At 61.3% G+C, this 23731-nt stretch overlaps 3 protein-coding genes across 5 annotated transcripts; all 3 read left to right on the top strand.

The window, feature by feature from the left end:
• Positions 1-5856: 5856 nt before the first annotated feature.
• Positions 5857-7982, top strand: LOC128919012 (gap junction beta-5 protein-like). The gene is made up of 2 exons (XM_054223956.1): positions 5857-5929; positions 7126-7982. Exon 2 carries the CDS (start codon positions 7149-7151, stop codon positions 7980-7982), a length of 834 nt encoding a protein of 277 aa, XP_054079931.1. The 5' UTR covers positions 5857-5929; positions 7126-7148.
• A 5005-nt stretch (positions 7983-12987) lies between these two features.
• LOC128918899 (gap junction beta-3 protein-like) lies at positions 12988-18051 on the top strand. Of its 3 annotated transcripts, XM_054223744.1 has the most exons (4): positions 12988-13064; positions 14208-14358; positions 16048-16835; positions 17143-18051. In XM_054223744.1, exons 3-4 carry the CDS (start codon positions 16078-16080, stop codon positions 17156-17158), a joined length of 774 nt encoding a protein of 257 aa, XP_054079719.1. In that variant the 5' UTR covers positions 12988-13064; positions 14208-14358; positions 16048-16077; the 3' UTR covers positions 17159-18051. The 3 variants fall into 3 exon arrangements, with proteins under 3 accessions (XP_054079719.1, XP_054079717.1, XP_054079718.1); XM_054223742.1 differs by lacking the exon at positions 17143-18051 and having other exon boundaries at positions 16048-16884; XM_054223743.1 differs by lacking the exons at positions 12988-13064; positions 17143-18051 and adding an exon at positions 14058-14129 and having other exon boundaries at positions 16048-16884.
• Positions 18052-19910: 1859 nt separating this feature from the next.
• GJA4 (gap junction protein alpha 4) lies at positions 19911-23314 on the top strand. The gene is made up of 2 exons (XM_054223995.1): positions 19911-20093; positions 21061-23314. Exon 2 carries the CDS (start codon positions 21082-21084, stop codon positions 22111-22113), a length of 1032 nt encoding a protein of 343 aa, XP_054079970.1. The 5' UTR covers positions 19911-20093; positions 21061-21081; the 3' UTR covers positions 22114-23314.
• Positions 23315-23731: the final 417 nt, after the last annotated feature.

The following is a 23731-nucleotide window of genomic DNA, read 5'->3' on the forward strand; positions in this document are numbered from 1 at the left end:
CAAACCTGCCCATCCCCTGCCCTCTCCAAGGTTAATCCTCATCCGCTTCTCCCTGGCTGTGGGGCTGCAGCCCCCAAGTCCCCACATCGGATGTTCCCCTGCTCCCCCTTGGACCCCTCTGTCTGCCAGTGGTTGGGAAAGCACATGCCCAATCTGCAGGAGAAAAATCTTCCTTTTCAACGTGAAGGGAGCTGGCAGGTTTCTGGTACCGGCAGGGGAGGGGTGGGTGAGCAGCATCGTTCAGCTTTGAATTCTCTCTAAAGCCCCACTCCTCGTAGCCATCCCTGGCGTGGGGTGGCCGGGTGCACGCTACCCTCACCGAGCAGGCACCCACGGAGCCCAGCATGGCCGTGCTGGTGCTGGGGAGCAGCAAGCGGCCCAGTGGCATCCAGCTCCCTGCTCCTTATTAAAAAAAATTAAATATATTGAGAGAAACTATTTTATTAGCTCAGCAAAGAGGCTAAGCGCCGTGAGCTCCGCCATGCAGCCCCTGCCGCAAGGTTGGTGTGAGGCTGAAGGTGAGCTGGGAGCCTCTCCCTGCCAGAGACATTTTCTGCTCCGTCATCCTGAGTTTTCTGCTCCGCTTTGCCAGACTGTTCCAGGGAAGGCGGCCAGCGCCGCACGGCGCGTTCTCCCAATGCCATCTAGCGTCTGCTCCGGCGGCCCCAGACAGTTATTTTAAGGCATCAGAGCTTATTTATTGCAGAACGATCTTTGAGGGCCAACAGGCTGCTCGGGCTGATTATTAACAGTGGTACCTGCAGCGTGGATAACTAACTGGTGGGTGCATGGGTTGAGCTTGATTATTTTTTCTGTTGCTCCCATTTCGCGCTAAAAGCCCACCCCGGCAGGATGGAGGGCGAGGATGTGACGACATGTCCGGGGTGATTAAAGTCTTTCAGCCTTCAGCCACTTGTCTTCTAGCCCCGACATCACCTGAGGTTTAATCACTCAGAAAAGTGCTGTCATGTCCTATTGTCACCGTATTGGGAGCACGACCTCTTTCCCGTTTAGCTGCCATTTCAAAATAATACGACTTGCCAGGGGACCAGCATGACTCAGGAGACTGGTAATAGGATATAAAGACTTTGACCGGCGAGTCGCGCATTTGAATGATGCCAAGGTCAGCAGCAAGGGCAAAGATGTCATTTGCACGATGATTGTTTGGCCGAACGACCCAATAGAGGTAACTGGGCCCCTTTGCAGTGGTCAGCAGGGGCTGAGGGCTGGGCTAGACTCTGCTCCCACTTTGAGAGCATCCCAGGACCCCGACTCCTCCCCGCCTGGGTCTAGGACCAGGTGGCTGCCCACGATCCCCTCCAGCTTATGAGTTTGCCCTCCACGTTCTTCCCTTGCCATCATCGCGGGGACGTGGTCTGCACAGGCTGGAAACGCCCTTATTTCTGTCCTCTCAGGGGCAAAGTGCCACAGCAGTATCTCCCCTCTGAGCCCCCCTCACTTGCTTCCCAGCACAGAGAGAGGTTTTGCAGGACAGGCGTGCCCTGTCCCCCTGCTCACCCTGTCCCCTGCTCTGCTCATCACCATCACCTACCGTGATTTAGGTCCCTACTAACCTCATCCCCATCCTCAGCCACCACTGACCATAGGAATTTATCTCCTCGGTAGCAAACCATCTCATCGAGTCAGTTTGATTCCATGATTAATTAAGCTCTTCCTAGAAATGAGGTTACTGCCTGCAGTCTCACTTATAAATATTAGCAGATTAATGGGTCCTGGCCACATTAGATGGCCGCTACCAGGCTGGGCTGTGCAGGGTTTGCCTGCTCTCATCCAGGCAGTCCTTGAATGCGGGCTTGCCATAGGAGAGCTCCTGAGCAGACCCAGCGTCTCTGCAAACCACCGTCCTGGCCACGTGAAGGAGACCTGCACCAGGGGAAGCATTAATATCGGCGGCTCTTAGGGCAGCTCAGGCTTGATGCTGGAATGAGGCAGCGGAAGGTCCTTTCAATGCCGGTGCTGGGGGGTACGAGGGGTACGGCATGCGGCTGCCGCTCTCCTTGCCCCGCGGCACCCGCAGGTCCAACCGCTGCAGCGTCTACTCCGTGATGCTGGATTCAGACGCCTTGGCCAGGCGACACCGCTCTCCCTGGGGGCTGCAGCCCCCTCCTCATTAACACGCTGCCCTCAGCCCCTGCTGTGCCAGCAGGGCGGTTTAATTGCTGCAGTTTCGTTAGCAGTGCCGCCTTAGAACAATAGAATCATAGGGACCTTTAAAGGGCACCTAGTCCAACACCCCTGTCATGAGCAGGGACATCTTCCACTAGATCAAGTTGCTCAGAGCCCCGTCCAACCTGACCTGGGATGTTTCCAGGGATGTGGGGCGTCAACCACTTCTCTGGGCAACCTGGGCCAGGGGCTCACCACCCTGACAGCAAACAATTTCTTACTAATCTCTAATCTAAATCTCCCCTCTTTCAGTTTAAAACCATTCCCTTTTGTCCTATGGCTGCCCTCCCTGCTCCAGAGTCCCTCCCCAGCTTTCCTGGAGCCCCTTTAGGGACTGGAAGGGGCTGGAAGGTCTCCCCGGAGCCTTCTCTTCTCCAGGCTGAACCCCCCCAGCTCTCAGCCTGTCCCCACAGCAGAGGGGCTCCAGCAGAGGCTGCTCTCCATCCCTTCATCCCCAGCTTGTGTGCATACCGGGGGTTGCCCTGACCCAGGTGCAGGACCCTGCACTTGGCCTTGTTGAAGGTTCACACAGTCACACCTCTCCAGCCTGTCCGGGTCCCTCTGGGTGGCACCCCGTCCCTCAGGCATGTCACCGCACCACGCAGCTTGGTGTCATCGGCAAACTTGCTGAGGGTGCCCTCGATCCCGCTGTCTGTGTCATTGATGAAGATATTGGTCAGGATGGGGGAGCTCAGGATGCAGCACAGCGGGGAGCGATGGGCCGGTGGATGGGGACAGGGAAGGGGGGGCACCAGGGCTGAGCCGAGCACGGAGCAGTCTCTTTGGCTGCAACAGCCACGGACCCTCACACAACTTTCCCCGGGGTTTAGCCAACATCCAGCCCGCTCCGTGCGTTTGGTTTTCACTAATCTGTTTGGGTTTTTTAATTATCTGCAAACAAGGTGCCTTCTTCTTCGAATAGCAATGGCTCCGGGTAAAGGGAGCGGCGGGCGGCTGGTCTGTGCAAACAGCGCTTCCCTGCCGCTCACCACCCGCACTCTGCCTTCACCCAGGGCCTATTTTTCTGTATTTATCCAGCATCGATAATGGGATTCCGCCCTGCTAACCAGCATCTGCATGCAACGGCACCGAAAGCAGAAGCGATTCCTGCTGAGTTAGTGTGTGTAAAAGCCTCTGCAATCATCTTGTGCTACAGACCTGAAGGAGGGTTTAAATATAAGGCTCTTTAATAAGATGAAAACAGCCCTTTCCCCACTGGTTGTCTGCTCGCTCTTTCGCGCCGTGGGAGCCCTGGGGTTGTGGCAGGGCCCGGCTGTCTGTGGGATGACAGGTTTCCCAATGCGCCGAACAAGTCCCCTCCCTGCACCATCAGCACGATGGCGGTAACAAACGAGTCGTGTCCCCCCCCCTGCACCATCAGCACGATGGCGGTAATGTGGCACGAGCCGGAGGAGCTGGAGGAGGCAGCGGCTCAGCACCAGCCACTGCTGCTCCGGAGCAGCTGCTGGCCGTGGGTGTTTGGGCTGTGTCCCCCAAAACTGCCTCAGTTGAAATTTATTTTTTTTGCGTCAAAGGACCAAAAAATCTCTGTATTATTATTATTGTTGTCGTTGTTGTTGTTGTAGTTGTTGTTGTTGTTATTTTACAAAGTGGAAAAACTTCTCCTGCAATTCCAAAACCTTCAAGGAAAAAGCAACGTGCCAGTGGCCCAAGGAAGCGTTTTGCTTTTTTACAGCAACTCCTGCCTGACAACAGCAAAACTCCCTGCGAAGTGGGTGGGCTGGATGGAGATGCCCCACGCAGAGCAGCGACATCCTCTGACGGTGGGGAGAGAGCGCTGGTGGTCTCACCTGAGACAAGCATCGGCACAAAGCACCGGCGCCCTGGAGGAAACCCCAAAGCCTCAGTGTGTGCAGCAGGAAAATGGGTATAATCCTATTTACCTGCCTCCTCTGGAGCTGACTGTGGTGTTTGATTCATGTCAGGAGCTTGGCTGGTGACTCTTGGATGAATGACGCTATATAAATGCAAAGTGTTATTAATATTTCATGTTGTAGTGAAAATGTACTAATGGGGCTTGTTCCTGGAAGATAAAGTGCTGCCATTAATACACCTCCGCGTCCCCAGCACCGCGGACTTGTGCTGGCTGGCTGATTTCAGACGGTGGAGGGTGCAGCCTTCGGCACCCCCCTCTTCTGCCTGTGGGAAATGGAAATCTCCAGAAAATGTAAGGGGTGGGACGGCAGGTCTGGCTGCGGGAGCTCGGTGCCCGCCAGCCCACAGGGAGAGGACATGCCGCGAGCCGCTGGCTGCGGAGCAGGTGCACTGGTAGCCACCATGGGAGGGAGTGATGGTGGCGGAGCAGCTCCTGCCTCTTGCTTCGCCTCTCGCTGTGTTTTTCTCCCTGTTTGTTTTGTGCCTCCACCAGGTAGATGGGGGCCGATCTCCACTTCGGCTTGGCCAGAGAGTTCTGACCGGCGGGACATGGGGGAAAGCTGCGTGGTGGCCGCTCACCTTCTCGTCCTGCCATCGAAGCAGGGCAGGGGGACAAGGGGGGCACGGTGGCTGTGTCCATACTCCCAGGAGGGCCCTTGGGTGCTGTGGAGGAATGGAGGTGTGCTCTGCTCAGAGCCCAACGCCAGCAGAAACCGCCCATCACGTCTGGCAGCTCCCCAAAAGAGGGGATTTTAACCCAGAAAGCCACAAGAGCCCCTCTGGACACCCGCAAGCCTGGGGGTGCCTGAGGCAGAACATCCCCCCCTGCCACCACTGGGATGGGTGCTGCTCCGTGCCCTCCCTGACTGCCCGCGGGGGGGACACAGCCCCCGGGAACCCCCTTCCCAGCACAGCCACCGCACAGACAAGGTAGAAAAAAACCCAAAAACAATGGGCTTGTTTGATTTCAAACTGCAGAACTCTTCCCTGGAGCCATCCACAAACAGTGGTAATTTACTTTACAGCTGTTTAGATTTGTTTCTCTACATTTTTTTTAAAACCCAGCGGAATTGCAAATGAAATGTGTGTTTGCTCCTCAAATGACTCCGGCTGTACCTGAGCTCTTGCACCCCACGCGGTGGCACCCTCTCCTTGGACCCCCCACCCATCTGACCCCCACCACTGTTCTGTGCTCCCCGGGGGCCAGGCATCAAAAAGGGGGTTCTCTGACGTGGGGGTTCATTCTGGGAGGGCTCCTAGGACGGGGTGGGGGGGTTAGTGATGGGAAGAGCCAGCTCGCAGATGAAGGGAGCCCAGGAAAAGTGGTTAATTAATTCCCAGTGAAATAATCAACTGCCGCCCACTCGTCCGAAGGTGGGGAGGGATAAAGGCTCTTCTTAAGTTGCTGCCGTGGTGCAAAGTTTGGGTAAAAAGGGATTATAGAGGGAGGTGTCCCACTGCCTCGGGCAGGGGCTCCCAGAGCTTTGGCCATGTCAGGTCTGAGCAAGCAAAGGTGGCCCCAGGGAGGGGGTGAAGGGCCCCCAGGCCATGCTGGGCACCAACATCCCTGCGGCAACTGGCCTCGAGCACCCACCCTGCACCCTGCTGTGGACGGTGGCAGGATCGGGCCCCTGCACCCTTTGCCCCAGGAAATCTGGCACCTTACGGAGCACGTGGGGATCTGCCTCGAACCCCATCCCTTCCCCCTGGGAATCTCCTCCTCACTCCCAGGAGCCCAGGGATGACTCACGCGGCGCCAGTGTCTCTCGCACCGGGCGATGAGCTCCTGCCGTGGGCAAGCACCGACCGGCAGCAGCGCCGGCCTCGGCAGAGGGACACCCCGCAGGTAAGTGGCATGGAAACACTCCTCTGCTGCTGCCCCCCGCCCTGGCGAGGTGGGGCTGGGGCTGGGGAAGATGCGTCTGCTGCAGGGAACATGCCGCAGAGCCTGACCTGACACCGGGGTGATGGGCGCATGCTGGGCTGCTGCCACAAGTGTGAACAGGGAAGGAGAAATCTGGGCGTTGTGTTTGTGTCCCTGGGGATTACCCCGGCGAGATGGGAGCTGCCAGCTCCCACTGGAGGTATGTGCCTGGGGAGCGTCTATGGCCCCCCCAGCCCTGAGAGACGGCGCATTGCAGTGGCCAGGCTGTGCAGAGCAGCGGGATGTGTTCACCCCAAGACCTCTGCCAGCCAGGGGGAATATTGTTATTTTACTGATAGGTAAAATGTTTAAGGAGGGCCAGTGCCAAATCCAGCCCCGCATGGGGTGCCTTTATCCGGAACGATGCAATCCAGGGTCAAACCAGCTGCTCGGGTTCCTGGCGCTGGTACGGGGTGCGATCGGTCTCAGCCGACAAAAATTGGGTTTTGTGGCTGCCCAGCCCTGGGTCAGCACCTTGGTGTCGCCCAGGGCTGTGCAGCCCCCCCAGCTCGCCCGCTGGCTCTGCCCTGTGGTGCCAGCTCGCCGTGCTGTGCCATGCCCGCCGTGCTGCGCCGTGCCCGGCATGGCCTCCCCGGCGCATGGGCACGGCACGGGGCTCGTCGGGGAGAGCGGAGGCAATGGCAGATTCCAGCGATGGGAGAGGACGCGGTGAGCGCTGCCAGGTGAGTCATGCTCCAGCTGCTCCTATTTGTCCTCTGCCGGGGCCAGGCCTGGCAACGTAAGGAAAAATTAATAACAAATACCTGGGCAACGAGGCGAGAGATGGGGCGGGCGGTGCAGGATGGCGGCAGGCTGAGGAGCAGGGCACGGAGCGTAGCTGGCAGCGGTTGAAGGATGCTTTTGCCACGGCAGAACCAGGAAGTTTTGCGGGGTCCCCGCGACCCCGCAGAGGAGGACGGTGCTCTGTGGAGATTCCCAGACCAGGTCTGTGATGAGGCACGTGCTGCTGCGTGTCCCCACGTGTGAGCAAAGGCCACAGATGGTTCCCCGCGGCCACACGGGCAGGAGTGCGGCTCGGTGATTTGGGGCACGTGGGTGCTGTGATGGGGACCTCTCACTGCTGCTTCCCTGTCACTGTATCTTCTCTCTCCTCCCAGGTTGATAACAATATCAGGGCACCATGAACTGGGGGATGTTCGAAGGGCTCCTCAATGGGGTCAACAAGTACTCCACAGCCTTCGGCCGCATCTGGCTCTCCCTCGTCTTCATCTTCCGCCTGCTGGTCTACGTGGTGGCAGCCGAGCGGGTCTGGAGCGATGACGACAAGGACTTTGACTGCAACACGCGGCAGCCGGGCTGCACCAACGTCTGCTACGACCATTTCTTCCCCGTCTCCCACATCCGCCTCTGGGCCCTGCAGCTCATCCTGGTCACCTGTCCATCCCTCCTGGTCATCATGCATGTGGCCTACCGGGAAGCCAAGGAGCAGAGGCGCCGCGCTGCCGGCGGGGACAACTGCCGCTGCATCTACCCCAACCCTGGCAAGAAGCGTGGGGGGCTGTGGTGGACCTACCTACTCAGCCTTATCTTCAAGGCTGGTGTGGACATGGTCTTCCTCTACATCTTCTACCGCTTCTACAGGAACTATACCCTGCCCCGGCTGGTGAAGTGCGAGCTGCCCCCCTGCCCCAACGTGGTGGACTGCTTCATCGCCCGGCCCACCGAGAAGACCATCTTCACCCTCTTCATGGTGGTCACCACCTGCGTCTGTGTCATGCTGAGCCTTGTCGAGGCTGCCTACCTGATCGGCAAGCGATGCCGCGAGTGCGTCCTGGCCAGCAGTGAGGACAGCTGCGGGCACAGCCAGGACTGCGTCCTCTCCCGCCCCGAGCCCGCGGGCACCGGGGCACAGGTTTTCCATGGGGTAGATGTGGACTACAAACTCCCCACGGCCTCCATCCCCCCCACGGACTCCAGCCCCACCACGCTGCCCGAGGAGGAGGCTCTTCTCTAGAGCTGCCCTGGGGAAGGCAGGAGCCACTCGCCTGCCCTGCACCCTCCTCCTCCTCCTCCATCCCCCCAGCGCAGGAGCTCTGGGGGTGGCAGCACCCAGGAGTCGGGCTGTGCCCGAGGGCTCTCTGCCTCTCCTGTCCTGGGGAAGGCACATTGCATCGTGCTGCTGAATGAGGGGTAAACCCAGTGCTGTAGGACACGTGTGGTCCCCGAGAGCTGACAGGGACAAGCAGCTCCGCAGCGGCTGTGAACCAGCAGCGGTGCCTGGACGTCAAGCCCGTCCCAGCCGCGATGGCTTTAACCGATCGCGAGGGTATCCTGGCAATGAATAAAAATTTCTGTCCCTAAGAAGTGGTGGCCAGAGAGGTTGTTCTGCTGCTCCTTGGGCACAACGCTGCCAAGAGGGGAGTAAGGGCTGCATCCCCCTGGAAAGGCATCGCTCCCACGGCCGGCTCCGGGCTGGGTTTGGACCAGCCACGGTGACAAACCGCTGGCCGCAGGCTCTGATCTGCTGGAGAAAAACCGCTGAAAATTGGAGCAGCCCCGGGAGCCGGGCATGAGCGATGGCTTTGGCGAGAGAGGGGGAGCGCCAAGGCCGGGTGGGTGGGTTTGGGGATGCGCAGGGTGTTACGAGATCTGTGCTGCCTGCGGAAGGGCTTGTCCTCGCACCCAGCAAGTCAACAACAAAACTCTTGCTGCATTCGCCAGGTACTGGATGTAGGCGAGCAAGGAGGACAGCTTAATTATCTCCCTGTAATCCCTGGCTTTAAAAGAAATAAATAAATTCTTGATTTACGATGGGCTGCTGGGCACAGGCGGGCACACCCAGAGGCGTGAACGTCCCCGGGGACCCACGGGTGGGAGTTTTAAACATGTCACAAATTTTCAAACTAGCTCGGAGGTGGTGGGGGAGAGGGGCCAGCCAAGCCAGGACGAGCCCCTCTCCCTACCCCTCACCCTACGTAAGCAGCACCGCAGGTGTCAGGGCCATTTCAGGCTGATGCTATTGTCGTTAATCACACTCATTAGCTGAGTGGGGACAGGAGCAGGTGCCTGGTGCGGCAGCCACCGCAGCAAAGCGCAGGGTGAGGATCCGGCCGGGCAGGCAGAGCCCGCCGTGGGCTGCCGGCTCTTCCTGCCTGGCCAGAGAAAAACACCCCAGCAAAACAGCTGAATAAAGGAGAGGAAAAACACCCCAACCATTGATTAAACAATAACATTAAATGGCAGAATATGATCTTGTTTATTGCTGTAATACGTCGCGTTCTGCCGTGACTCAGGTGGTACTGCAATTTCTAAGGCCATCAACGGTAACTGAGCATTAGCTGGGATGAATAATTAACAATAATTTCATGGCAAATGCACTCGTAAGTAACATTAACATTGAACATACAGCTCGATCTGTTACTGGTTTCGCTTTATTTAGAGGGTGCGATTATTATTTTTTCCATGAGCACCGGCACTCCCCGGCTCTGCTGCAAAGGAAGCGGTCGCCGGGGGGGGAGATGCCATCACCCCGTCTTTTCAGACCAGGGCTGCTCACTGCAGCTGCTGCCGCTTTGAAGCACAGCCCAACCTGACAAACCAGGTCCCACCCGAGACCCTCGCTGGGCACGGCTGGGCTCCGTCCCACAGCCCCCCCTGGGTCAGGGGACCAGGCTGGGTGTGCCGATGGGGGAGGCAGAGGAGGGACGCCGAGGGCAGGCAGGGCTGCAGCGCTGCCGGACAGGAGCGCAGGGACTGGCCCGGCTGCCCCATGAGGGTGGGGATGGTGGAGGAGCTTTGGAGGGATCCCTGCCACCAGCCCGGGACCCTCTGGGCACGCGGTGTCTCCTTGCAAAGACACCGGTTAGTTTGGAGACCTCTGGGGTAAGAGAGGCAGATGGTGAAATACGGGTGGATTTCTTCCTTCTTTTTCATGTGAGGCTGTGCTGAACTCTGCCTTCCTTCTGTCCGCTCTTGTTGCTGTGCTTGCTGGATTATCCACACGAAAATTATTTTCTTTACTGGAGCCTTTAGTGTCAGCGGATACAAGTTGTCCTTTGTGTGCAAGCCATTGCCTCTGATTTAAGGAGCTAGGGCTGGGCTGTTTGTTTTCCAGCAAGGCTGGCTGCTGTTCGTCAAGGCTGTCCTCCATGAGCAAAATTCCCCGAGGTGTTCCCCGGCTGCAAGCGCTGATCGCTGCAGAGATGGGACCCAGAGCAGCCACCCTGCCCGCCTGCCCCGCTTCCCCACATCGAAACCGCAGCCGGAGCTGCTGCCTGTTGCGAGACACCCGACGATCCAGTTGCCGCGTGTTGTTGTGCTGCTTTATCCCGCTCCGAGCGAGCGCTGCGGCCGTTCTGCAAAGCTCTGGCTGTCTTGCGCCGTCCGGGCTCGGGATCAGCAGTGGCTGGCCAGACAAATGGGAACGTTCGGCTTCTTTCCGATGTTTTTCTATGCTCGGCACCAAGGGGAGCTGAGGTTGGTGCTGCAGAAATGGGGGGCTGGAGGCTGTGCTGCCTCCCAGGACGCAGAGTGCTGGGTGAAGAGGCAGGACTGGTGTCGGTGGGAAAGCAAAAAAAACTGGGGGCTGTCAAAATAAAAGCTGAATATGACTTTGCATCATCATACAGGGGACTGTATTTGCTTGCAGGGTGCCTGGAAGGCCCCCTGAATTTGGGGTAGACGGGATTTAAAACAAACCCATTGCTAACTCCAGCCCAGCCAGGGATGTGGAGGGGCTCGGTGCGCGGTGGCACCGGTTGGGGACAGCGTCTCTTTCCCAGTGGGGGCTTGTTTCTTCCCTGCCCGAAAACCGCCTCTTTGCTGGGAATGGAAGAGAAACTCTTTGATTTACATCCCGTGTGTCAGAGCGAGCGGCTGCCCCGGCTCCCAGGCTCCCGTGACTCCCCATGCCCCAGCGCTTGCGGGGGAGGTCTCATCCCCAGGGACACGGCCCCGGGGCGGGATGGCCAGGCCGGCCGGGATGCTGTCGGCAGGCAGGGAGCTGGAAATCAGCGGCAGGGCCGGGTCCCAGCCCCAGCGGGGGGCCAAGTGCCGGGTCCCAGCCCCGGCGGGTGGCCAAGTGCCGCCTCTTGCAATGCCCAATTTAAGACCCTTTGACAGAGACTTTCCTCTGGTTTGGCGGCCGCCTGCTCCACTGCTGGGTTTTTTCCTTTATGGACAACCCAAGGTCGGGCTGCTGGAAGTCACTGAGTGTTTTTAGTGTTCACATCTGGCACTGAAGCCATTCACCCATCACCCCACTGAGCCGGAGCAGGGTGACAGCAGGGTGACATACCCGTGCATGTACCCAAAGCACCTCTGAGGGCTCCCTGGTGCTGAGAGCTGCCAAACCCCGTTGGCATCTTGTCCCTGTGCCCACAGGGACGCGATCAGTCAGTAGAGGGATGACAGAGGGGGTACAGGGACTTTGCCCTTTGCTGGGACGCCCAACTACGCAGCTCAGCGCTGCAAAGCACTGCAAAACACGGGGTGTTTCCCTTCCCCACCCAACTGCCTGAGGGGAAATCTTCTGCCCGTGTCAAAAGGCACCCGAATTTTCTTGACGTGGCCGCGTGACCTCTCCTGTAATGCTGAAATTGCAGGTAAAAGGCTGCTGGGGGGATCTGGCCCCACTCTTCACCTGGCCCTTACGGAGTTTTACCAGAGGGCAGGGAGCGGCTGCCTTGGCAAGACACCAGCCCTGACGGTGGTTCTCGTCTTCCTGGGGTTTTTCATCTTGAAGGCCACAGCCCCCAGATTGCTCATGGAGAGCCTCTCTACAACAACATAGCTCAAATTCCTGATCCTGCCGATAGGAGCACGCAAAGGCAGCTCCTGGGTGACGGAAGGCTCCTGGCTGCTCCGGAGACCTCCCTTTGAGGGTGCCGGTGTCTGGCCCCTGCTCCGGGCTCCCCCCACTCCGCACCCCAGGCTCCCCTGAGAGTTTGCTTTGCGTCCCATTCCTGTGGCCTCTCCCTGCCCTGTCCCCAGCCCTGCAACCCCCCACACACATTATTTCACCTCCCGGAGCCAAAAAGCTCCTGGGTGAGCGGCTCCTCATCTGCCACGAGTGCAGGAAGCAAACCTCTCACAGCATCAAGCACCCGGCGGGGCTCTTCAAATGTGTCCCCGTGGGAGGGGTGTCCCTGGCCAGGCGCCGCATGGGGCTCCAAAGGCCGGGGAGCGCCTGGGAAAGTGCCCTGGAGTGCTCAGCCCTGGGGCATGCTGGAGCAATGCCGGGAAAGCCTCGGGGCAGCCGAGGGGCTGGGTAAACCATGGGCAAGCGGAAACGCATTCCTGTCTGGGCCACGTCTGCAGAGGCACGAAATGGGGCTGCTCTGGGGGAGAGGCCGACACAGCCCCTGGGAGCCACCGCCGCTCTGGGGACAGGGACAGTCCTCTTAGAGACACATCCCAGGTCCCAAGAGGACAGGACTGGAGGCAGCTGGCAAGACAGGGTCCCACTGCAGGGGTCCCTGCTGCCATGCTCAGTCTGTGCCACTCCTTGGGAAAGTCTCATCTGGGACACCCCGGTGCCAGCAGGGCAGTGGCTGCAGGTTGCTGTAGGTTGGAGACACCAATGAGCTGTTGCAAAACTATTACTAAGGCAAGATCATCAAAAAGTGGGTTATAATTGCGTAATTTGTGATTCTTAGCAACAGTTGCTGGCTGACACGCAGCTGGGGGGACGGTGTGAGCCCGGTGCCGGTCCCCGGCTGCCCTGGTCTGGCCCAGGGTTTGCTGCCGGGTTTTCGGTGCCCAGCGCCGCCCATGTGGGGACGGAACATCACCTGGCAGGAGCCGTTGGCGCTGCTTGCAAAGGAATCCGGCTCCGTTGATCTCACTGCAGGATTTGACCCGCCTTTATTGTTCAACTCAAGTGTGTGCGTGCATGTGCGCAGACAAGAACCTCCACGGGAGCTGTTTGCCAGACTCACCCAGTTACTGGGAACAGAGCAAACTACCCTTCCCTTCCCCACACGGGCTCAGCGCTGCGCACAAAGCCTGGGCACGCCGGAGCGCTGCCGACGGGAAAGAGCTTCTGAAAGGTGCCTGGATCCGGCCACCCCCCTGTGTCCCTTTCGCCGCTGGGCAGGTACCTCCAGCATGGCGGGGCAGAGGCAGGGGGTGCTCGCAGGGCTGCTGGGGACCTGCGGGTTGGGGGGGGGACAGACCCTGCAGTGCTAACAGGGCGCAGGTGGGAGCTGTGTTAGGTGGGGACCCTGACGGCGCACGGTGCCACACTGGGACCCTGCAGGCAGTGCCAGCATCCGTGGACCATGGGGTTGCGCACCCGTGGGGTGATGCAGGGGGATGGCACAGTGTGGCAGCTTGAGGAGCAGGATTGGCCACCCCAGGCTCCTCCATCCCTGCTCCTCCATCCCACTGCCCTTCCCAGGGACCAAAAGAGGCTGAGCCCCCTCTGGGGAACACGCACAGCCCCGCTCTGCTGTGTTTGCACCCCAGGCGGGAGCTGTGCGCTTTCGGGCCCAACGCCCTGCACCCACGCGGGGCAGGACCCGGCGGTGACACAGCAGGCTGGCACGCTGGGGGCTGGTGAGGTTGTGGAGCTTCATGGGAGGCAAACTGGTGCTGCAGGTAGAGCCGAGCACACCGGGAGGGTTGCCCCTGCTCTGCCTGGCCACCAGCCAGCGCCGTCCGGGCTGCGGGGCTCCCGCGGTGCCGTGCTCCGCACTCCGGCACAGGGCTCGGCACGGACCTCACCTCCCCTCCTGACCCACCGTCGGTCCATGGCCAGAGCCAGTGCGGAGCTGAGCCAAGAAGGTGGGTGCCAGGAAGGTGAGGCCTGGGTGGCATCACCCGCGGGGACCTGGAGATGGGGACATGGGTGAATTGGCAGGCTGGAGAGGGGGCACTGGCCCTGGGGGCATGCAGGGGCTGTGGGCTCCACCCTGGGCTGAGGAGGGGAAAGGGCTGGGCGGGAGCGCTGCGATTATTCCCCACCCCAGGCACACTGCCGCGGGTTTGCCGGGGAGGAGGATCTCCCAGTTTCAGATGAGGTGGCGAGCAGAGGTGTGCAGGGCTGGGCAGAGGCGCTGGCACTCGTCACATGCTGGCACAGGACCCCAGGGTGGCCCCGCTCGGCTCAGCCGCGCTTCTCAGTGCGTCCCAGTCCAGCAGCGTGGGAGCGCGACGGCAGGTTCGGGGCTCGCTGCGGGGTGGACCTGGCCAGGGACGGGCTCCAGGCAGCACTCCAGGCTCTGTTCCTTCCCTGCAGCCCCCGAACACCTTGCCACGCCACACAGCCCTCCCCGAATGAGGGGGCCATGATCACCCGTGTGCCATCGTGCCCCCGGCCATGACCTACACTGGGCGCTTCCCACCCCACAACCCCCGGTGAGCGGGGAAGGAGCCGGAGCCTCTTCCAGGTAGGTCTCGGAGGTGCTGGGTCAGCAATGGGCAGCGGCTCCTCGGGAGTGGGAAGGCGAGTACGCGGCGCTGCTTGACCCGAGTAGCTGGGGTTGAAGGAATTAGCATTTGGGGTTGAAGGAATTAGCATTTGGGGTTGAACAAAGCTTTCGATCTGGCCAGAAATTGGAACAGCCCGTTTGCTCTGTTCTTCGAGGGCTCAGCCCTCCCTGCTCACTCTGGGATTGTGGGGTGCTTTTCTCTGGTCTTCACCCCCACACCTCCTGTGCTCCCGGCAGTGGTGGTGTTCATTACTCAAAGCAACTCCTTAAAATACAGCAGTGCGGGATGGACCCAACCCGCCATCCCGAGAAGCTCTCTGTCACAGGAGACACCTTTACAGCATGGATTCAACAGTGCCAACTCACCTCTGGGTAAAAATCACCCGGGGTGTGTAAATCCAGGCAGCCAGCAGTAAAAAGCTCCGGGTTGGGCTCAGCACATCGTCCTGCTCCTCGCGCCGGGGCAGCCCCAGGCTGAGCCGTGAAGCCGGTTTGGCCGGAGCGAAGCCTCGAGGCTGCTGGTGGCGCTGCCGGGAGCGGGATGCCGGCCAGGGCGACGCGCCAGTGACACGCACGGACTCTCGCTTTCAGCAGCCCCGCGCTCACCCATGCTCGGGCCGCCTCAGGTGTCACCTGCGAGAGAGAAAACCCCTCCCTGGCGTGTCCCGGCATCCCAGCTCTGCAGGAGCAGCTTCCCCTTCGGCTCTCAGCATTAGGAAATCACGGTGGCCGGTTTAGTGCATTTTAACCAAAAAACTGAGGCTCAGGGAAGGCTGGGACCGGCTGGGACCAAGCCTGAGATTCCCTGGAATCTCCCTAGTGGCAAAGGTCCCCATCCATCCCCAAAACGTGCTGGTGGACAGTGTGCAGGGGAGCGTGGCTGAGCCGCACGAAACCCTGGGGAGGAAAGAGGACTGGGGAGCGCAGACCGGGAGCTGTGCACAGGGTCCCACCAGACAGATGGGGCTCCCGCTGCCCCCCATCCTCCCCACCGCGGCTCTGGTGCATCGGGGGCACATGAAGCAACCCGTGAACCTGCGCCTCAGTGCTGGGCAGCCAAGAAAGGGGCTGGCAAGACACTGGGGGTCCATCCTGGTGGGCATTGGCACGTGGCCCTGCAGGCGGCAGGGGAGAAGGAGGACACGGTCAGGTACGGCAATGTGCTGTGGGGTCCCCTCCCGCCCCCATCCCAAGAGACCTGCCGGCTCGCGGGGTTGGTGTCCCCACAAGCCTTTCCTTTGCTGACGTGCCAAGTGCCCTGCACAGCCGTCCTCGCCTGCTCCCCCAGCACGGCCCCCCCTTGTTGATCCTGGCCCGCAGCAGGGGACGGCGCTGCCAATTCACACCAACATGCGCAGACAGGTGGGGACTTGGTGGCAGGCACTTGGCTGGATGGCTCATCCCTTACGGCAAAGCCTCTGTCAGAAGGAAGTGCAGAGGGGTTGAGTCACCTCTGAGCGTCACTAGGAGAGCGCGGGGCTGGGCTTTACTGTCCACAAGTGGGGTGGACCCCCCACCCCAAATGAGCGTAATGTGGTGAGGGAGAGATTCTGGCAGGTCTATGAGATTAAGCACAGCGAGAGATGAGCTGCCCCGTTGCAGTCTCCCATCGTTCTTCACCCACCGCTTCTGCTGCTGTTTCTCCAGGTCGGGTGACTCTGGCCTCTGCCCGCCGCCATGGATTGGAAAACGCTGCAGGCACTGCTCAGTGGGGTCAACAAGTACTCCACAGCCTTCGGCCGCATCTGGCTCTCCGTGGTCTTTGTCTTCCGCGTGCTGGTCTACGTGGTGGCAGCCGAGCGCGTGTGGGGAGACGAGCAGAAGGACTTTGACTGCAACACACGGCAGCCGGGCTGCACCAACGTCTGCTACGACCATTTCTTCCCCATCTCCCACATCCGCCTCTGGGCCCTGCAGCTCATCTTTGTCACTTGCCCTTCCCTCCTGGTCATCATGCACGTGGCCTACCGGGAGGACCGCGAGAAGAAGAACCGGGAGAAGAATGGGGAGAATTGCCCCAGGCTCTACAGCAACACAGGCAAGAAGCATGGTGGGCTGTGGTGGACCTACCTGCTCAGCCTCTTCTTCAAACTTATCATAGAGATCGTGTTCCTCTACCTCCTCCACAAGATGTGGGACAGCTTTGACTTGCCACGGCTGGTCAAATGCTCCAAAGTGGACCCTTGCCCCAACACTGTAGACTGCTACATCGCTCGGCCAACTGAGAAAAGAGTCTTCACCTATTTCATGGTCGGAGCCTCCTCCATCTGCATTGTCCTCACTGTCTGTGAGATCGTCTACCTCATCTTCAAGCGGGTTATGCGGAGTGCACGGAAGTGGAAGAAGTCCACCAAGCGCTCCGTCAGCTACAGCAAGGCCTCCACCTGCCAGTGCCACCTCAAGACAGAGGAGAAGGACAACAAGTCCCAGCCTAGGTGTGTGGCAGCCCTGCAGGCCTCTGCTCCCAACCTGACTGCTGTCTGATGGGGTGCTGGGAGGGGAAGAGGGAGGGAGGTGTGTCCAGGGATGGCTGGCCGCAGAGGTGGCCACTGATGATGCCACCACTAGACTCTTCACCCAGGACCTCAACGGGTCTAAAGGGGAGGGGGGCACATCCATGGGAACTCTCCTGTCTGGGGCCATGGGCACGTCCCCGGGTGTCCCAGCAGCACAGGCACGCTCGCTGGCAGGCGGGTGCCGGCTGCCTGTGGGCATGCCTGAGGTTTTCTCTTCTTTCCACAGAGGAGAGGAGCTGTGAGCTCACCCGTCCCAGCCGGTTTGCCTTCCCCTTGGCCCAGCACCTTTTCAAGCCTGCCAAGTCCCCGACCCCTCCAGAGCCGACCCATGTGAAAAATTACTAAACCCAACAAGTTAAAGTCCCCTGAAAGAGGTCCCTGGGTGCAGACGCAGGTAAGGCGAGGGCAGCCCTGGAGCTCTGCCAGCTGTACGCAGTGGTGCCACGGGGCTTGGACATCACAGGGACGCACAGACACCGTGCATGACTCTGCCGAGCAGCCGGCCCCGCTGTGGCAGCCACTGCTGTCCAGCCCGGCAGCGAGCCCAGACGAAAGCTGCAGGGATGAAGCTGTTGAGCTTGGAGGGCACACGGGACTGGGGCTGACAGGAGGCAGCGTGGGGGCTCCCATGTCCCTACAGCTTCTCTTGAGTCCTCCAGCTCTGCTGCTCCCAGTACGAATGCATCCGTCGGTGCCCGGTGAGAGCTGGTGTCACCCAGCACAGTGACAGTCCCCAGTTGGCCAGCTGGGGCAGGAGAAGCTTTTCTCCCTTTGGTCATGCAAGCACTGTGCCGATGTCCTGCCCAAATGGCTCTGCTGCTTCTCTCGATGCCTTTGTGTCCCCCCTCGCCTCAGATGGATGCATCACGCACAGCATCAGCTACGGATCCAAAGGGCCGATAAAGGCTGTGCTGTTTGTAGACACTGGGATCTGCTCTGCACACTGTAAATCGAGGGAAACTGCTGAGACCAGAAGAAATGGATTTGCAGAAGTTCCCCAGGAGCCCGTGGCCAGGTGCTCCTCACTCCCGCCAGGGCAGCACGGGCCGAGCCCCGGGGCCGGCATGCCCAGCGTCTGCCCGCTCTGCCGCCTCCTGGCTTGTCATGCGTCATTAAATTTTAATTCACCAGAACCGCACGCTGGCCCCCAAGGAAATCAAGGAGGGCTCAGCATCAATTACTTACTAAACCTTGATAAATATTACAATAAATAGAAATGATTTCCATTTAATCTCTCCTTAAGCAGCGCCACGCGGAGGGTCCGCTGGCGCTCTGGCCAGCCATGTGTCCAGCTCTGCTCGGCCTGCCCACGCTCCCCCAGAGCCATGAGGACGTCCTGGTGTGCACTGACACAGCCAGGGTCGGTGCGGAGGCCGTGACAGCAATGCCCACGCTGCCGGGAAGGTGATGTGTCTCTGTGCTGGGACACGCAAAAAGTGCTACCAGTGTGGGCTGCTCTTGTGGGCACCCCAGCACTGTGCCACCTGCGTCACCTGTGGTGCCAGCCCTGGGCATGGAGCAACCTATGCAAGAGGAAAGGTGCTCCAGGAGGTTGAAAGGCACAAGGCACTGGAAGGGGCTCTGGCATCAGCACAGGTCTGCTTTGGGACACCTGCACAGCTCACTGGGGGCCCATGGCTAGTGTGGCTGAAGCCCGTGCTGGGTACAGCCCTCCTGGTGGGTAAAGCAACATGGGAGCCAGGACACCCATGGGTGAGGGCAGCTCCGGTTCCTTTATAGTTTTGGAGCAGCTCCCCAGAGGGGAACTTTTCTACTCGTGGAGGGCTGGCGGGGCACAGAGCATCACTGGGGACAGACACCAGGAGGGGGCCACACTGCTTGGGCAGCCACAACCCAGGTGTGGTGGGAGTGGGAAGCAGTATTCATGGTGGACTGGATGGGAGATTGGCGCTGGGCTCCGCAGCACCCCGGTGCCACAGCATGGAGCGGCACGTGGGCGTTACCTGAAGCATGGCAATTATTTTTTATTAAATATAATGATGCTGTTCCGGCTCTGCCCTCCGCTCAGCCCCGGCACCGTCTGTGAGGAGGAAATGCCACGTCTCGGTGCAGGAGAAGCGGCAGCTCCCAGTTGTGTGCGCGGACTGGCCTAGTTTCTGGTTTCGAGAGCCCAAGCCCAAGCCCGCAGCCCCCGGCTGGCCCCACGCAGCCCACGCCAAGCGTGCCAGCCCTTTGCGGCCGCTGCAGGACGGTGGAGGGGGGGGCACACACGAGGGGTTTGCTCCCCCCGAAGTCAGCAAGACTTAAGCCCGTGCATAAAACATCATCCTCTGCCTACCCGCTGTCCCCCCTCCTTGTTGCGGTGCCTCCGCACCCCGCGCAACGCCCCGCCTGAGCCCCCCGACAGCAAAGCTCCGCTTAAACCCCGGTGCCGGGTCCCAGCACCGGGGTCCCCGGCGCGGCTCGGCCCGGGAGCCGGCGGGGGCGGCGGGGCCGGGGCAGCGCCGGGCTCCGGTGTGGCTCCAGCACCACCCAGCGCCCGTCGCGCCGCACGACCCGCGGGGGGACCCGCCGAGGGCCGCCGCACCGGCCCGGCCGGGGCGGGCAGCGGACGGAGCATCCCCGGGGACACCCCGCGGCGCGCCCGGGGCATCTGCCCTGCTGCCCCCCGCCCGCGATGCGCGCCCGCTTTGGGGTGACTTGCTCAGGGTCCCACACGCGGGCAGGGTCCCCCGGGTGGGTCCCTCCGCCGCCCGGCGGGTTTGTCCCGGTGGCGGAGCCGCAGCTACAGCGGGGCTGCCGGGCACGGAGGGTGCCGGCCACCGGGCTGTCCCCGCAGCCCGCCGGGGACCAGCGGGCAGGGACACCGCGGGCTTCCCACCGCCCCCGCACCTCCCGCCGGCTCCTCACCGGCTTCGGCCCCGGGGGTGCAGACTGAACCCGGGGGTCCCCGCCGGGCGGCGCTCCGCGGACCCACCGCCCCCACCCCGCCCCTCCCCGCCGGGGCCGCCCCCTCGGCCGGGGGGAGCGGGCCGGGCCGGGCCGGGGCGGCCCCGCACACCTGCGGCACGGCGCTAAGCCCCGGCCCCCGGTTTCCTGCCCGCGCTCCTCCCCCGGCTCCCCCGGGCCCCGCACGGCCAGAGCCGCACGGCCCGGCCCGGCCACTCACACCCAGCGCGGCCCGAGCCAGGCGGGACGTGCCCGGGAGCGGCGGAGGTGAGTGAGGGACCCCCGGGACATCGGGCACCGCTCGGGGACACCGTGCTTGGGGACACCCCCACCGCTGGCACCCGCTGTCTGCTTCGGGACACCACCTCCACCCCGCCGCGGCTGGGTGTCCCTTTAACTGCCCAGCTGGCACCTCTGCCTGCTTAATTGGCAGAGGTTAATTAGGAGCCGGGGCTGTGGCCGCTTCCTATCTCCCTGCCGGGCTGCGGGGCTGAGCTCCCGCGGGGGGATGCGGGCTGGGCTCCCCCGCAGCCGGGGGTGAGGCTGAGACACCCCGGGGTCCCCGGAGCAGCATCGGGTCTGTGTGCGGTGAGTGGTGCGGGGGGTCCCCGGGCTGGCGAAAGCCCTGGGCAAGGGCGAGCGTGCTGGGGCTGGGGTGCCATTGTCCCGTAGCAAGGCTGGGACCTGTCCCATCAGTGCGAGGTGAGCCCTGAATGGGTTTCAGGGTGGCTGCTGTACCCCGGGGGTCTGTACTCCCCTCCCACAACCCTGCTGCTCTCTGCCCTTCCCTAGAGCTGGAGCAGCGGGCTGTAGGAGAGGCAAATCTGGGCTGCTCCTGTGAGCCCCTGCTGTGGCCCTGACCTCCCAGGGCAGCCCCAAAGCAGCCGGCCAGCGAGCCCTTCCCTGTGGGCTGTGTCCTTGGAGGCCAGAAGAATCACAAGCCATGGGTGCTGCGGGCTGGGTGCTGCTGGGGGGAGGTGAATCCCTGTGTTGCCTCTGCTCCCCCAGCCCCATGTTTCCACACTGGGCAGTGGGGTGGAGGAGGAACACTCCTGGGTTCAGAAATGCTGCCTGGCTCCTTTGCCCAAGTGTGGGAATTTCCTCAGTGGGTTTGCTGGGACCCTCTGCAGAGCAGCCGTGTCCCAAGAAAGCTTGGGTTTAGGTACCCCCATCTGCCCCAGCGTGGAAACAGCAAATTGACTTGGTTCCTCTCTCCTCCCCTCTCTGCTGCCAGAGACACAAGGTTCCCTAGAAGATGGGTGACTGGGGTTTCCTGGAGAAACTGCTGGACCAAGTTCAGGAGCACTCGACCGTGATCGGGAAGATCTGGCTCACCGTCCTCTTCATCTTCCGCATCCTCATCCTGGGCTTGGCCGGGGAGTCCGTCTGGGGGGACGAGCAGTCGGATTTTGTGTGCAACACCAAGCAGCCAGGCTGCACCAACGTTTGCTATGATAAAGCCTTCCCCATCTCCCACATCCGCTACTGGGTGCTCCAGTTCCTCTTTGTCAGCACCCCAACTCTGATTTACCTCGGCCACGTTGTCTATCTCTCCCGGAAGGAGGAGAAGCTGAAGCACCAGGAGAGCGAGCTTCGGGCTATCCACAGCAAGGATCCGAAGATTGAGCAGGCCCTGGCAGCTGTGGAGAAGAAGATGTCCAAGATCTACATGACAGAGGATGGGCGGCTCAAGATCCGCGGGGCGCTGATGTGGACATACATAATGAGTGTGATCTGCAAGAGCATCTTTGAGGCTGGCTTCCTCGTCGGGCAGTGGTACCTGTACGGCTTCTCCATGGTGCCCCGCTACGTGTGCAAGAGGGACCCCTGCCCCCATCAGGTGGACTGCTTCATCTCCCGCCCCACTGAGAAGAGCATCTTCATCATCTTCATGCTTGTGATGGGCCTGATCTCCTTAATCCTGAACCTCATGGAGCTCTTCCACCTCTGCTGCAAGAACCTGCTTAGCAACATCAAGAAGGTGTCGGTGCCGGCCGGCCCAAGCCGGGACACCTTTGCTGACGACATGGTCTCAGGTCCCTACCCGCCCAAGCACTACCCCTTCCTGCCCATGGCCGAGAGCCACGCACCATCCTACCAGGCCTACAACAAGCTCTCCAGTGAGCAGAACTGGGCCAACTTCCACAACGAGGAGAACCTGGCGCTGGGCAGTGGGAGCAGACCCCTCTCGGACCCCTACGCCCCCAGGGCTGCCGAAGCACCCGCCCTGGAGGAGAAGCTGTGCAGCCGGCCTGGGAGCTCAGCCTCCAAAAAGCAGTATGTCTAGTGCCGGGCTGGCCCCGGCCGGTTGAGGGGACCTTCCTCGGTCCCTTGTGCCTGCAAAGGTGCTGGCCGTGGGCAGGCAGCTGCCTCCTCCTGCCTGGTGCTGTGCCTCACAGAGGAGCCCTGGGGAGACCTGCCTGCCCCTGGGACACGAAGCTCGGGAGCGGGGCTGAGCAGAGTCTCCGCTCTCTCCTATTTTCCCCACAGACCCTGCAAGGAAGGAAACCGCAGAAAGTTCCCCGGGACGGCGTGTCCCACATGCCTCGCCGTGGGAAAGGGAGAAATCCCTGGAGCCATGCGGCTGGGAACAGGCTGTCCCCGGGGCCGCAGCGGGAGGCTGCTGCCCCTCGGGAGCCGTAGCTTGGCCGGACCCTGGGGCTCGACCGAGCCCCCGCTGGCGTTAGAGCCGGGCGTGCGGCCGTGGGAAGCCACTCGCCTCCGCATGGAACGGGCTGAGCCCGGGAGGGCTGGGGGGAGCTGGGCTGGGGCAGCGCTGCCGGACGGGTCCTGGCCACCAGCCCCATCCTGTTCCTGTCACCCCGGCAGGGAGCCAGCGGTCCAGCAGCTCCTGCCCCGGGGTTTGTTGCAGGAGCTGCCCCTTCCCCACGGAGCACGGCGGGGTGAAGCTGCCGGCAGCTCTCAGCCGGGGCTCTGCGGTGACCGGCTGATCCCGATGGCTGCAGGGTCACCGCTCGGGTGCCCCGGGAGTGTGAGCTCCCCCCGCCTCCTGGCCCTGGACCCTTTCCCATGTGATGTGTGTCTCTAAGTTATTTTTAACCTGCTGGCCTTACCACAGAGCTTTCTGCCTTAAAGGTGCAGCTGTGCAGGGGATTTGGGGAGTTGAGTCCAGCCCGGCCACGCGCCCTTGAGCCCTGTGATTTTTTTGGGGAGGAATTAGCCTAGCAACTGCTGGTTTGGGGGGTTATTGGTTTTATTACTTTGCACTAGTCATCTCCTGCTGTGGGCTGAGGTGCTGGAGGGCACCGAAGAACCAACCGCTGCCCTGAGAGCGGTTGCCCCGACATCCCCAGCCCACCGATGCTGTGAAAGGGAAAGGTCTTGTGGTGACTGGGGGGCTGTGGGTCCTGGGTGACCCAGACACGAGCGTGGGACACAGACTTTGCTCCTCAATGCTGTTTCCTTTCCCCCTGGCAGACTCAGTGTTGCATCTTGTTGAATAAAGTTGGATGAATGAAAAAAGTGAAGTGTGGTGTGAGACTGTGCTTCATGTAGCTGTCTCGGGGAGGGTGGGCGAGGGTTTGGGGTGGAGGGAGAGGGAAGCCCCTGTCCCGTGGGTGGTGGGATGAGCGTGGGCACCCTCCGAGCTCCAGTTGTGCTGCCGGTGCCACTCGCCCACTGAAAGCACAGCCCTCCCTGCTGTAGTGTCCTGTCCCCTTGAGCCTACCTTCAGCCCAGGGGCTGTCATGGGGCCGTTGTGGCTCAGGGTGGCCCAAAGCAGAGCTTGTCCCTGTAGCCACCCTCTCTGCCCTAGCTCTGCTGCAGATAAACCCGGCAGAGGCCGTGGAGCCGCTCACGGCTGCATAATAGGTGGAAATGAGCGGCAGATAAAGGCACACAATGTGGCTGGGGCTGTTGTTTAGTTTCTCTGGCCAGGCCAGCCC

Source organism: Rissa tridactyla, chromosome 18, assembly GCF_028500815.1.
Source record: "Rissa tridactyla isolate bRisTri1 chromosome 18, bRisTri1.patW.cur.20221130, whole genome shotgun sequence".
Lineage (NCBI taxonomy): Eukaryota > Metazoa > Chordata > Aves > Charadriiformes > Laridae > Rissa > Rissa tridactyla.